The sequence below is a fragment of the Bombus impatiens genome, unplaced genomic scaffold, assembly GCF_000188095.3.
Source record: "Bombus impatiens unplaced genomic scaffold, BIMP_2.2 scf_0132, whole genome shotgun sequence".
Taxonomy (NCBI): Eukaryota; Metazoa; Arthropoda; class Insecta; order Hymenoptera; family Apidae; genus Bombus; species Bombus impatiens.
The window spans coordinates 177,484-191,905 of NT_176551.1; the positions used below are offsets into that span (position 1 = coordinate 177,484).

General features: G+C 34.1%; 2 protein-coding genes across 7 annotated transcripts in view; one reads left to right on the plus strand and one right to left on the minus strand.

Annotated features, from left to right (window-relative positions):
* The window catches only part of LOC105680296 (GPI transamidase component PIG-S), a 22,974-nt gene continuing 8,552 nt past the window's right edge, over window positions 1-14,422 (plus strand). Inside the window, exons 1-2 of one of the 2 annotated variants that reach the window (XM_012381412.3) lie at window positions 1-232; window positions 306-395. In XM_012381412.3, coding sequence (XP_012236835.1) covers window positions 344-395 — 52 coding nt within the window. In that variant the 5' untranslated portion in view covers window positions 1-232; window positions 306-343. The remainder of the gene's footprint in view (window positions 233-305; window positions 396-14,422) is intronic. The other variant, XM_012381413.3, reaches the window with a different exon arrangement.
* LOC100746920 (protein I'm not dead yet) lies at window positions 390-11,659 on the minus strand. 5 transcript variants are annotated; one of them, XM_024365206.2, is made up of 11 exons: window positions 11,037-11,222; window positions 5,788-6,047; window positions 5,439-5,523; window positions 4,442-4,559; window positions 3,279-3,550; window positions 2,724-2,838; window positions 2,576-2,640; window positions 2,032-2,157; window positions 1,563-1,892; window positions 1,034-1,412; window positions 653-913 (listed from the first exon to the last, which is right to left on the minus strand). In XM_024365206.2, exons 3-11 carry the CDS (start codon window positions 5,492-5,494, stop codon window positions 662-664), a joined length of 1,713 nt encoding a protein of 570 aa, XP_024220974.1. In that variant the 5' UTR covers window positions 5,495-5,523; window positions 5,788-6,047; window positions 11,037-11,222; the 3' UTR covers window positions 653-661. The 5 variants fall into 5 exon arrangements, with proteins under 5 accessions (XP_012236833.1, XP_024220974.1, XP_024220973.1 ...); XM_024365205.2 differs by having other exon boundaries at window positions 10,931-11,222; XM_012381410.3 differs by lacking the exon at window positions 5,788-6,047 and having other exon boundaries at window positions 390-913; window positions 10,931-11,221.

Genomic DNA, 14,422 nt, shown 5'->3' on the forward strand with positions numbered 1-14,422 from the left:
TGACGGCGAATGGTAGGTTTTCATGAAAGTAACTATTGCTAATGCAAGTACAATGAATTTGTCAAAAAGAGAACGAATTATTATCAATTGACAGATATTTTTTTTCTCCATTCAGTTGTGGATGTACGATTATATGGGTGTTTGTCATTTATCGTAAAAATGTGTTTGCACTAAACGAGTAAAGAAAACTCTGCTTCTCGTATAGGAAAATATACGCTGTATGTTATTTCTGGTTGGTTAAGTTTCTCAATATTGTTTAATTGCAAAATTTTGTACATGTATTAAAGCAATTTACCTCCTTTTAGTGATAAGTGTTGATAACAAGAAGGAAAGTGAGTACAACATGAGTGGGAGTGAAGTATCGGTTACTATAGGTTATGATACAGCCGTAGATGGTAAGTTAGTTTATTTATCTGTTTGATTTTCATGTTTATTTTTTCGTTGTAACTCTCGTCCTTTATGGTTACAAAAATTAAACAGTTGACACATTCAGTCGGACAATCGACTGTTATGTGAGCATTGTTTTTCGTCGCTTTGGTAGATTCGATATTTTTGTGAAATGTTATTTATAACGTTCGTGACTACCGATTACTCGTGTTTAACATTTGTACAAGCGAGTAAACATGAAGTAAACGCCACAATAAAGTGCTCAAATTTTGTGTTAAGTTGCCCAGTCGGGGAACTCGGACAGATTAAAGATGTATGTGCCCCAAGTGGAAAATGCAAATGTTGTAACGAGAAGTGTTATAATACTAGGTCCTATTCCAGCCAGCGCGATATCTCTGGTTTTAATATGACCAGCTGCAGTAGCAATTGCATTTGGCGGTGTACCTACTGGTAAATGAAACGAGAAAGAGCAACATAGAGAGGCTGGCATCATCAAGTATAGTGGATGTATTCGTAAAGCGACACACTGAAAGAAGCAGTATATAAATACATAGTAAACAGTAAATGCATATTAAACAAAAATGTGAAAATAAATTGGCAAGCGAAAAAAGAAGATATCATTTAGGCATCGTTTAGAATTCCTTACCATTTCTGCCAAAACAGGCAAAATAATGTTTGCAACGGCAACATTAGAAGTCAGTTCTGTCACCATTTCCACAAACATACATACAATAACCAATATTGCAAATGGATGTATCGATTGTAAAGCTATAAGAGCATTTCCTAGAATGGAGGAAAGCTTGGAACTGGTGCTTCCAGCCGAGATAGCGAATCCACCACCCAAAACTAAGATCAAACTCCAATGCATCTTCTGATTTATCATTTTCCAACTAATCATGCTTGGCGATGGTTTGGTCGGACGATTAACCGGATCCGGATCAAACGATCGAAGGAAATCAAGTTTGGATGGTAATATGAAGAAGAGAATGGTAACGCAAGCAGCTGTTGTTGAGTCTTTCACGTTTCTGCAAAGAACTACGTTTGCTGAGTACATTTTGTTAAGACAAGCTTTTATTCGAGCAAGGGAAATATGAGGAGAAAGGGGAAGCGAAAGAGGTAGAAAAGGATCGAAGCAGTAACAATAATTATCAATGAATAAAAAAAAAGATACCTACAAATCAGTAAGGTAACTTGGCCAACCCCGTACGAATCCGGGATTTCTGAAGAACCACAGGAGTACAACTGCAAAGAAAAGGATACCAACAGCGGATTCGTGCCACGTAATTGGGCCGAGTTCTTTGTATTTTTTCTCGATCACGGTCGCTGCAACCTTCTCTCCTTGCGAACCGATATCAATATCTTGTGCATCTTTGCTATTTGGTCTGAACATTCCCATGTACATAACTTGAAGCCAAAGCCATGTGAGGAAGCCCATCAGAAGCATCGGTGGAACAGAATAAAGCATCCAAGATGTTAGACTAATACCTGAACTGTTTGGGAATCGCCTGCAACATAAACGAACGATTGTTTCTCTTTCTTTCTCATTACAGTTAATCATTTCATAGTTTAAGAACGATCGGTTGATAGATGAATAGACAATTTGGTGGATGGTTTGAAAGTGGGTCGTTCATCGAGAGCGCTTACTTTTCGAAGAATCCTTTTAACGTCAAGTTGGTGCCTGTTCCAACCAGCGTGCCAATGCCTCCGAGACTGGAAGCGTATGATGTTATGAGATAGTAAACCATCGTGACATGAGTCGGTTTCTTTGTCCTACAATTAATACAGAGAAAAGTTACAGTAATAAGCGTTGAATATCAATAGCGAAGAAGTTTGTTGTCCTTTTGTCATTCATTCTTTTCCTCCCTATCTTTCTTCTTTTTTCTTGTTTAAATGCATTAACACTTTCACTATTAATGAAATTTAATTTTTTCTTCCTCAGAAGAGATATAATTCTTTTTTTCAGAAATGTCTTTGCATTCATCTTTATTATTAACCACTATTTAGGCAAACAATTGTCAACAATCAATGAGTAACAATAGTATACAGCTATCACTGGAGCACATTATTCTCCATCCGAGTAAGAATATGTAACAAATATTCGATAAAGTGCAGTTGACATGGTTATTTGATTTAGTCTTATTGATTCTATTAAGGAAACTTATCAATTGATGAGTTTGCGACTACGTACGGTTCCACACCCTCTTCAGCTCCATAGTTATTTTCTTCTTGAATAAACATGTTACCCAAACCTTGCTGAAAATTCAAAGAAAAAAGGATAAAGTTCAATGTAGAAGATGCTTGTTGACAGTGGATTAAGTGGATATTTAATTGCTTACTGCTTCAAGTTCTAATAGAACAGTTTCGATAATGGGTAACATCATGGTCGTGGCAGCGGTATTTGAAATCCACATCGATAGAAACATGGTTACACAGAACAAGCCCAGTGTTAATCTGTAGATTGCATAATATGCATATTTTATGGCATGAACATACACTCTTGTTCATAGATATGTATTACAACCCTATCTGTTGGTTTCATGTAAAACGTGATAATCGAGTTAATGAGGGGAATTATTATTGATTATTCGGAATTATGTACTTATGCAAGATAGTAGAATTGAGAATTATGTAAAATTATATAATCATGCGAAACAATTTAAAATCGTAAAAATTGTCTGCCATGTATATTGCCATTTCGAGTACTTCGATATAAATTTCATTGAGAGAAATTTAGAAAATTCAGAGTCGTTACATGATATAAAAAATGATGAGTAGATTGATAGAATCAAAGAAGTGGAATGTAAAAAGAAATTCCATCCGCTACCGATAAGGAAGCAGAAGATGGTGAGTAAACGAAAGACTATTAAATGCTTTTTGGCATCCTGAATTACCTTCGATGACTGCAGCCGATCATTTTAATGATCAGTAGCGCGATGCGCATATGCAGGCCAGAGTTTTCAATAACGATCGCAATCACCATGCTACCGATAAACATCATCGTGGTATCGTTCATATAGCAGGTACAGGTATCGCCGGTATTCATTATACCCATCAGTGGATAGAGAACGACAGGAATTAAACCTGTGATTGGTAAGGGAAGCACCTCGGTCATCCAAAACATTGCCATCAGACCAACCACGTATAGACATCGCATCGCTATTACCTGCGTTTAATTGACACGTAATTCTTTACGTATGAACATGAGAAAACTAGAAAGAAAAAGGTAGAAAATAGGGAATATAAAATAGAAAGAGTAAAGGTGGAAATGGATGAAGTGGATAAAGTAAAGAAAAATTAACACTTTAACGGTCAGATCTTCTTGAGTTGGGGAATGTACAATTGAAATGTATTTGCTCTTTGTCAGTATAGTAACAGCAGGCTTTTTGTATTTTCAATGATGCATAAAGTACTCTTATTGAAATAGGAAAAAGAAGTGAAAGATGGAACATAATAAAACAATAATAAGAAAAAGTGTAAAAGATAATAATAGAGCAGTAGAAGAAAGTAAAATTCTAAACTATGGGAAAGAAGATAGTATAAAAAAAAGACTACTGAACACTGATTACACAAAAACTAAAGACACGAATTAAGAATTGTGTGCTATTATTTAATTTTCAATATAAAAGGGACGGCGTTAACAAGACAACATATTGCAATATGTTTTAACGTTAGATGTTTGTCGCAATTTCGATTTCATAATGCATCAGTGGACAAACCGATCATTAACGTTCTGAAAGGACTGTAAAGAGTCACTTTTTGAAAATTGAAAAAAGATGGTGTTATGAATTACATATGTGCGGAATTGTTATATTATGTATTTCCACGTTTATGATCTAACGATTTTAAAGATATTTATATGCGATATATAGGATATTATGATAGCTTTGAATTATTAAGAATCAGAATGGGGATAAAAAATAAATGACAAAGAGTTACACGAGAATAAGTTATAAGATTAAAGAGGAGAAAACAGTAAGACAAAAACAGGAGAAAGTTACAATAATGATAAAACAATTATGTAACTAATGTAAAGGAAAACTATCTTGGGACGAACCTCGGTAGTCTCTACCATAACGATAGGAAACAGAATCAGTGGCCATAGTACGATCACGAACGATCTCCAGTAGATTGAAAGGAATTGTATCAACAATCTTGCAAATCCGTCTGTCTTTCTGAAAGGATAACAAATGATGAATAGTAATGAGAATGGGAAAAGAAGATTGAAAAAGAACATTACTACAGCTGATAACAAGTTTAGCCAAAAGCAGTATGGTACTACGGTAATTAAAAGTTATTATTTTCTATATATATAATATAGAATATAAGAAGGATATGAGAAGTGAAGATCTTGATCGAATCTCTTTTTCGTACTTGTATCATATCAAATCGATTTAAGCTTTCCATGTACTTTTTATTTATAATCTACGGCTCAAGAAGTTTGAGCTGGATCTAATAGTTTAAACAACAGTTCCTTAAATAAACAATTTTTGTCGATATGAAAAGAGACTTGAAGAAGTTCCCATAAGAACAGTGTTATTTTGTATTTTTTAAATTTATTATTATTTTTAGTAATGTTCAGAAATCTGTTTTCTTTTACAGATTAAGAATGTGATAAGAAAAATTTATATTACATGTATAATCCTACTTAAGAAATACAAAGGTACTTTTGAAGTCTTCTCGCATTGATAAATTGTTGTTTAAACCATTGTTTAAACCGTTAAAATCAGTTAAAATATTTAAACCGTGAACGATTCTATATGTTGATATAAAATATACGGAAAAGTTCAATCGGTCTGAATGATGATTTGATACGAAAAAGAAAAGATAACAAAACAAACAGGATCTTCAATTTATTATCCAGATTAGTCAGAAAGAAAATAGTGACTTTTAGTTGCTCTAGTGATATTTAGATACTATCATATTTGGTCGAAGACCTACTGTTAGAAATAATACGATGATTTCATTATTTTACCACAAACATACTTCACGCCTTTTTCTGCTTCTTACGTAATAAACGATAAACTATGATCGATTGTCGATCCGATGCGTACCTTCTGTTGGTGGAATCGATGATTTCCGGATACGCATCATCGGTCTGTGACGCCATCGTTCTTTGTCCAGTCGAAAGCCATGTACCTAGCCAGAGAAGAAATCCAAATACAGTTACGTTTATGAAGCGTTTTTTCTATATAATCGAGGAAAGAAAAGGAGAAGGTGTCGAAAGACTTATCGCGGATCACTCGAAGCGCTCGCTTTATGAATTAATTCACTATATTGAGTTAACATGGGAGATTGCAAAATTCAAGACGAGCGTATGTAGTGCATCGTTTTCTTATGATTGTTAATACAATGTCGAAACGATACAAGTAGTTCCGCAATTGGTCATTCTTCTGTCACTACCTCAGTGCTTCTCTGTGCTCCCTTCTTTTATACCGCATGCTCGGATTACGGGCTAAGTAATTTCACTAACAAGCGGCACCGAACGAGATTGACCTGAAAGGTCTCGCACGATGGGTTATCCTAACCATGTCGTCCATTTTACGGTGTTCGCCGTTGAAGTTGCTTTTTCTACGCTATTGCGTATTCGCGTCTTCAAATGGATTCAATTCCGTGGTATTATGCTATTTCAACGGAACTACAATCAACATATTGTCCCGTTCCTATTTCGCATGTAAAAAGTGTATATCAACAAACAAAATACTTGTACTGATCCGTATCCATGCGATCCTGAATTTGACTTTAGAAGTTTAAAGATGTAGAAGAACAAACGTTGTTACAGATGTTCGTGTATGTTTTACTTCTTTAGTTGTGTTTATAAAAATATGCGTTTGCATAAATATTCACGGTCTAGTTATTATGTTGTTTTAGCCAAGTTAAAATATCGTTCGATCGCCATTGGAAAAATTGAAAAATACTATACTACACAGTATCGATGCAGCGCGCAACTGCACGTTTTGCGTCTTTCCTTTCAATTGTTCGAATCGGTTGTTGGCATCGTTGCATTAAAAAGACAGTCGAGACAAAAATAAAGATTCGTGTTTACAATTGTGCAGCAATTAACCAGTTATATCGAGTCTGTACGGTTTCGAAGCGTTTGCAATTAAACCACGTTCCATTAACCTTTTAACCGAATCATCCGTAGAACAAAAATACCTATACTTTTGAAAGTAAATGTCAATAACGACTAGACTGTGGATATTTATGCATTCATAGAAAATTTAAACACGACGAAGAAGACTGGCATTTATAAATATCAATCAGCCAGTTTTTTCTTATTGAAGGAGTTCATTATACTTGACATCATTATATAGGCGTCGTGTATTTAAAACAGATTGTAAGATGCAAATGATTTATTTAATTTGAATGTACCATTGGCAAGGTTTTAGATAGACAATTTAAGTTTTGTATAATGCACATGATATTCCTAATTCCACAAGAAGATACTAACAATAAGTATTACTTTTGATTAGTCTGTCATTAATTCGTATATTCTTAGCTGCAATCAAGGTCAATTGGCCAAAATATCCACATACTTATGGACAATCGTGTATTTACTATAAAACACTCTGAGGACGGCTGCTCTGACAAGCATATAGCCTGAATTCCCGGGTGTTTTTGAAGCGATCGAACAAAATTCAAAGCGAGCAATATTTACTATTATTATTATAGCATTTAATATTTAATTATAGTATATAATATTATTATTATAGTATTATTCAAGTATGTAATGTAAAAACACTTTCATAATATCTCGTTTATAGTATCCATTGCTTTTCTTACTGTTTTATTTAACAGTATTTAACATTTTTATAGGATACTGCATGAAGTGTGGAATCCGCAGAGTGTTAAAAACATGATCGAAACCCGAAGAACCTTTAAATTGTAGAATTTACTTTCAGTAGAAATAAACAATAGCAAATTATTATGTCTAAGAAGTTTCTAACGAAGAAGAGGAAGTAATTCAATGAGCAGCGATGTTGTTCGTGTGTGTTCACTTGGATCGATTTTTTCTTACTTTTACCAGTGCAGAATGTTTAAGAATGCCTTTTTATCGGTTCTTTTATCTCAAAGTTTGCCTCTTGACTGGTACCGAAACGGCAACAAGCCATGAATTCCAGAAGAGTCAACATACTGAGCTTATACTTTATAATAGCTTATAGCATTGCACCGACATCGCGAAATCGCATGGCCGTGAGAAATCGGGAACCAAAGACAAAATAAGATCCTAAGTCGAGTATCATTGCAAGCAAAATCACTATTACAACGTGAATTTTTATGTATTCGTCGAAGAAGATTTTAAGGAGCAAAAATGCATGGAATGCACACAATAAGCTACGAATGGTTCTTCGTCAAAATATTTGAATATTTACCATCGAAAGCTTCCGTGTATATTTTATATCCGTCAGATAAAATATTTTGAAATTTCACTAGCGCTGTGACGAGACACTAACAAGACGATCGTTATGATTATATCGGTAAACTCTGAAAGTAATCTGGAAATATACTATATATACAGGGTGGTTGGTAATTGGTGGTACAAACGGAAAGGGGGTGATTCTACGCGAAAAAAGAAGTCGAAAATATAGAATAACAATTTTTCGTTCGAGGCTTTGTTTCCGAGAAAATCGACTTTGAATTTTCGCCCGGTACGCGTGCGGTACGTTATAACGGATCTCACTGTAGATCGTTGTCTCGATGGAAAAATTTAAAGAAAAAAAATTTTTATTCTATATTTTCGACTTCTTTTTTCGCGTAGAATCACCCCCTTTCCGTTTGTACCACCAATTACCAACCACCCTGTATATATAGTATATTTCCAGATTACTTTCAGAGTTTACCGATATAATCATAACGATCGTCTTGTTAGTGTCTCGTCACAGCGCTAGTGAAATTTCAAAATATTTTATCTGACGGATATAAAATATACACGGAAGCTTTCGATGGTAAATATTCAAATATTTTGACGAAGAACCATTCGTAGCTTATTGTGTGCATTCCATGCATTTTTGCTCCTTAAAATCTTCTTCGACGAATACATAAAAATTCACGTTGTAATAGTGATTTTGCTTGCAATGATACTCGACTTAGGATCTTATTTTGTCTTTGGTTCCCGATTTCTCACGGCCATGCGATTTCGCGATGTCGGTGCAATGCTATAAGCTATTATAAAGTATAAGCTCAGTATGTTGACTCTTCTGGAATTCATGGCTTGTTGCCGTTTCGGTACCAGTCAAGAGGCAAACTTTGAGATAAAAGAACCGATAAAAAGGCATTCTTAAACATTCTGCACTGGTAAAAGTAAGAAAAAATCGATCCAAGTGAACACACACGAACAACATCGCTGCTCATTGAATTACTTCCTCTTCTTCGTTAGAAACTTCTTAGACATAATAATTTGCTATTGTTTATTTCTACTGAAAGTAAATTCTACAATTTAAAGGTTCTTCGGGTTTCGATCATGTTTTTAACACTCTGCGGATTCCACACTTCATGCAGTATCCTATAAAAATGTTAAATACTGTTAAATAAAACAGTAAGAAAAGCAATGGATACTATAAACGAGATATTATGAAAGTGTTTTTACATTACATACTTGAATAATACTATAATAATAATATTATATACTATAATTAAATATTAAATGCTATAATAATAATAGTAAATATTGCTCGCTTTGAATTTTGTTCGATCGCTTCAAAAACACCCGGGAATTCAGGCTATATGCTTGTCAGAGCAGCCGTCCTCAGAGTGTTTTATAGTAAATACACGATTGTCCATAAGTATGTGGATATTTTGGCCAATTGACCTTGATTGCAGCTAAGAATATACGATTCACATTGTGTGCTAATTTTTTCATAAATATATGTTTGCAGTAGATGCCTCGTAATTTCTATAGTAATATAGATAGTAGTATAATATAGTTGAAGTTACGAGACATTTACTGCAAACATATATTTAAGAAAAAATTAGCACACATATATAAAATATATGATATCTTAAAAATATAATATACTACATATAGTATATTATATATAAATACTATACATATGTACTATATGTATAGTAGTATAGTATAGTGGAAATTACGAAACATTTACTGCAAACATATATTTATGAAAAAATTAGTACACGACGTGAGTTGTATGTTAATAGTAATCTTAAATATATCAAGACTTTTTATTATAGTGGACAATTGATTGTTTAAATGGTTTTGTGATCTTTGGAAAATGCATACTTGTACTGAATATCCTGCAGCTTCTATAATGTAGTACGTATTCAAATCTGTTTCGAACATTACCTTATTTAAAGTAATCATGATAATCACACGCACACGCATATAACAATGATAGTTTTCCATCATATGTTTCTTCTGGAGAGCGAACGTATATTCTATATGTTTTGAGAATGAAAAGTATAAATAGTATCTCAATACTTTCTTATCGCGTTAACATAGAGTATCTACAAAAAGCATTTTCACGTATGCTAATTTTTTAATAGATTTTTCTCTATCATATCTCATATTACATTTCCATCGTACCAAACTTTTGTAATCACGTGAAAATGCTACCGAGTGATGTATAACTTAATATACTTGGTTCTAATTAATTAGTACGTAAATGCTATTATAACTACAATGGTATGCGAGTACTTTTTCATAGCCACTGTATAAAAATATATATCACCCAATATAAAAATTAGAAGCTTCTGATTTGTTCTATGGTTATGGGATGTTGCAGCGTATAATGACGACAGTCGTGTCTCATTATGTAGTATTAATAAAATTTCCAAATATTTCATACAACACATATAATACGCATATTTTAATGACAATGTGAGTCATTTCTGTAGCTCATTGTTGCCTCTCAAAAGCGGAGTGCACAATATCAAAGATAAGGGTTGATAAGCAAAATATTAATTGGGAGAAAGATATTTGATCGACAGAAGCTTTTGAAAAAATCTTAATACAATTTTAAACGTGTCATGCTTGGTTCCTTATCACTAGAATTTCAGATGTTTACACGCAGATTTATATTTTTATCAACACAACTAAGGAAACAGAAAGACGTTGGTTTCACTTATTAAATGTTATAACGAATATTATTATACAAACATTTTTTTATATCAAACGCTTTCTATGCACTTGTGCAACCGTCGATCATCAATTTTCCATAAATAACAAATGCATAAACATACTCATATCGTATAAAAATATGTAACACAAATGACAAAAATGAAAAGTTTTTAGCTGGCTTCATAGTTATGTCTGCATACAACCCTTAAATATAAAGTATTATAGTACACACGTTGGCTCTACGAATTTTATTGGTACGTTAAGACACGTTTTGTTAAAACGTGACACAATATATATATATATGTATATTGATTCTTAATATTCATGATAACGAATATGAATAAGTGGGCAAAGATTTGAGACATTGAAGATCGATATATCGTACGTATACGAATTGAAATCGTTCGATTGGATATCGCGTGGCCGGACAATGAACGCGTACATTCGAACATGAACGGGATCTCTAATCACCGTTGATTCTTCAATCACCGTAATACAGCTCGTACGGTATATCGTCGGATGATTATTATTGTATTTGCCGCGTATTCTCGTTCACTTTCCCGCGAACCGATCTCACCAAGACAGAATCGAGTCGTTCGATTCGTTTAAAAATCGACCGTTTCCTTTGATCGTCGTACACACTTTTCTCTACCACTGCCTCGTTTCGTTTGAAGAATCGAACCCACTGTCGTTTGAACTATCACCCTTCTCTTTTACTTCTCTTTCTCTTATTCAGTTGTTCCTCCCGCCTCTTGCTCCTTCTTTTCTTTCTAACTACCACTCTGCTAATACTCTACCACCACTTTTTCTTCTTCTTCTTCTTCTTCCGCTTCTCCTTCTTCCTACTCGTTTTCTCTTGTTTTTTGTTACTTACCCCTACTTTGTGGTTCGTCCTCTGCCTGCTTAGTTGGTTCTCCAACGACTGGTAAGTGAACTCAACGAAGCAGCGACTCGTGACAAACGTATCATTCCCCGTCTCTCGACCTTGATACGTCGATGTTCTTATTGCAAGTTTACCCGTGAATGTAATCTACCAATCACCCACGTGGAATTCGTATTTCGACGTGATCAATCGCTTTTTGCTACCTTTGTTTTTTGCTTTTGGCGATACTCGGGAAACGCACGAAAAGAGAAAAGAAGAATTCGATCATAGCTCAGAGTTTCAGGGTGTGAGATCGCGAGAATCGCGTAAACGTGTCAAAGAACGAAATTACATTTTCAACAATTTTCAAGTTCTTCTTACTTTTCTCACGTACATAATAAAGTTTGTCTGTCGTTTACGGTAACGAGCTAATGGATATATTCTTGATTGTTATTCATTTAGTAAGATTAATTGGAATTTTTTTAAATAAGTATACATTTCAATAAAGGAGAATAAAGTACGCACGGCGGCGTTTAAATCAATTTAATCCCGCTAGTAATTAATCCCGCTCACGCTATCGTTCGTCCTCGTGTTTATTACGTGACGCATCCCATGGTTCAAACAGGCCGCTGAACGTAGTTAGAGAAAATGCAAACTTGGAACGTGTCGAAAAAATTCGCCAAATAAGACCGAGCGAACTGTACAGACACAGTCAGTCAGGAACTTGTTGTCTCATCTCACTTGTCAAACAAACTAAAAACGTACATTGTCACAAAATTATTTATATTTACGTATTCCTATTTACATGCAATTAGTTGCAACAGTCAATTTATTTTGTGCAATTTATTTGCATGTTCTTGTATTTTTCTTTAGCCTTGTATAATTAGTTTAGTGAACGAAACACGGCTCGATTTTAACGCGATTTTTCCACCGTTTGCCACGATGTAGCAGAACATATTTTGAACCTTGGTTCAACGCTGTCGAGCGTACTACGAATGTCTACGAGTAAAAAAGTTTCGAAAATACTTTATATTCATAGCGAAACCACTGTTACCTCCGGTAAAATAAATGGGGAATGCATCTTGCTTTTTTCATGACATTGTAAATAGGACTTTACAACAAATTCAAAAAGCATGATATTTTTATTAACTTGATACTAGATTCGTCGTAGTGGAAATAATATTTCATTTAAAATATCCAATTTACATTTCAGAAAGATAGAATTACTAAATACGGCATGTGGAGTTGCACATTTAGCCACTGTAGTAATAAATAGCAGGTTATTCCAACTTCTGCAAAGATGCAAAATTTTGTATTGCAGAAGATAGTATGCAATTTGAACGGGCATTAAACTAAAGTGTACTGAAAACCTGGTATTGAGTTAATAACAGTATCGTGCAATATGCCTTTTGAATTTGTCATAAAGTGTTCTATAATGTCATGGAAGATTTGTGTTTTTCAATGTGACCTTGGTTTTGTTGTGAAAACAAAGTATTTTCGGAATTTTTTTTATCTTCATCCATAGTACGCTCGACACCATTAAACTACGGTGTAAAACATTTTCTGCTACACAACCGCAAATGGCAGATAAATAGCGAGACGCGTTGCACTGAACGTAACACTGTAATTGTATATGCTAGTAAAGTGCAATTTGTTTTAATAAATCCTCATCCACTGTACAACTTTTACATGATGTATTACTTTCTACCATGTCATTCGATTACTTTCGTTATTTATTAGATACAGTTAGCCAAATACACGTATACTTTGACGAGCTTTAATCTAGACTTTTTCGAAAACAAAGTTTCCTACGTAATTTTATTCCATTCTTCGTTTCTCTCTTATTTCCAGTCACATAATCTCTCTGACTCATGTGTACAGATTTACGAACATCGTATGGTATATACCGATCTTGTGTCTCCATTTCCCTTCTAGAACTTGATGCATATCATGAGATACACCACCCCCTATTTTTTGTTAGTCTCTAGCCTTTAGCTAATCTAGGTCTCCTATATCTTGACGCGTATCGATAGAAGCTGGCAGAATAAATTATGGCTAAAAATACGAGAGCGTTGTTACCCGATGTTATCAGATTTCCTTCGAGTCTCTTTCAAGTTTCAAAAATATTAATTGTCATTTATTTAATAGTACCGTTGGAACACCGAGGTAGTTTTGGACAGAATTCAATATCATAGAAATAAAGAATTATCTTAAAGCAAACTAGTCGAGTAGTTAAATCTATTTGAAAACGTAAGTTATTTGAATATCTGTTGTTTCATTTCATATATATTCCGTATTTGTTTCTTGACTTAATCAGAAAGCAAATATACAAACGTTTATCTATGGTAGAATTTGGAATCTCTACGAAAAAATCCTGATGTGTGCGTCTATGTATGTATTTCTTACATATTTCTTTTCACACTTTCCAATCTGATAAAACGTTTCAGTAGTTCGAGTTCTTTCTAAAACGAATATTTCACGCGAGGTAAATAGGTAAATATATTTCTTATACGCGAAAGATAATTATTTGTTATCCTTTAGTTTTCACTATCATTTGTAACGATCGAGTATTTAGAAAAGAAATTATTTAGAAATTGTAATATTAATTTATTTCAAATTAGTAAGCCTGGCATTTACGCTATTTACAAACAATTTTATTTTCAAGTAAACACGTTTGCTATTTTATTTGACGTAATTATTTATATTTTTTCATTCGCTATTTTCATTTCCAATAAATTTCGAATAAATATACTGTTCATTATATATATATGTCGGAGGCAGGTTGGCATTTTGGGGCGTTCGACGAACCTCTACTTACTTTATCGTCGCGAATGTAGCCAATCTCTATCAGATGTGGACGCTACCACAGGCTACGAGTAATGGTAATAGGATGGTCGAGATGACAGCGAATTCAGGTCCACGGGAGAACTAGTATCAACGTGCTACTCGATTCGGGTAACTCAATCGGCCATTCGACCAACAACTCACTCACCAACTGACTAACTCAAACTCTCACTCTAACTCTGTCAATCCAAAAGAGGCTACCCTTATATACTCCTGTCCCCGCTTTTCGGGTTAATCTTTGTTTTAAGGAAAGCCAT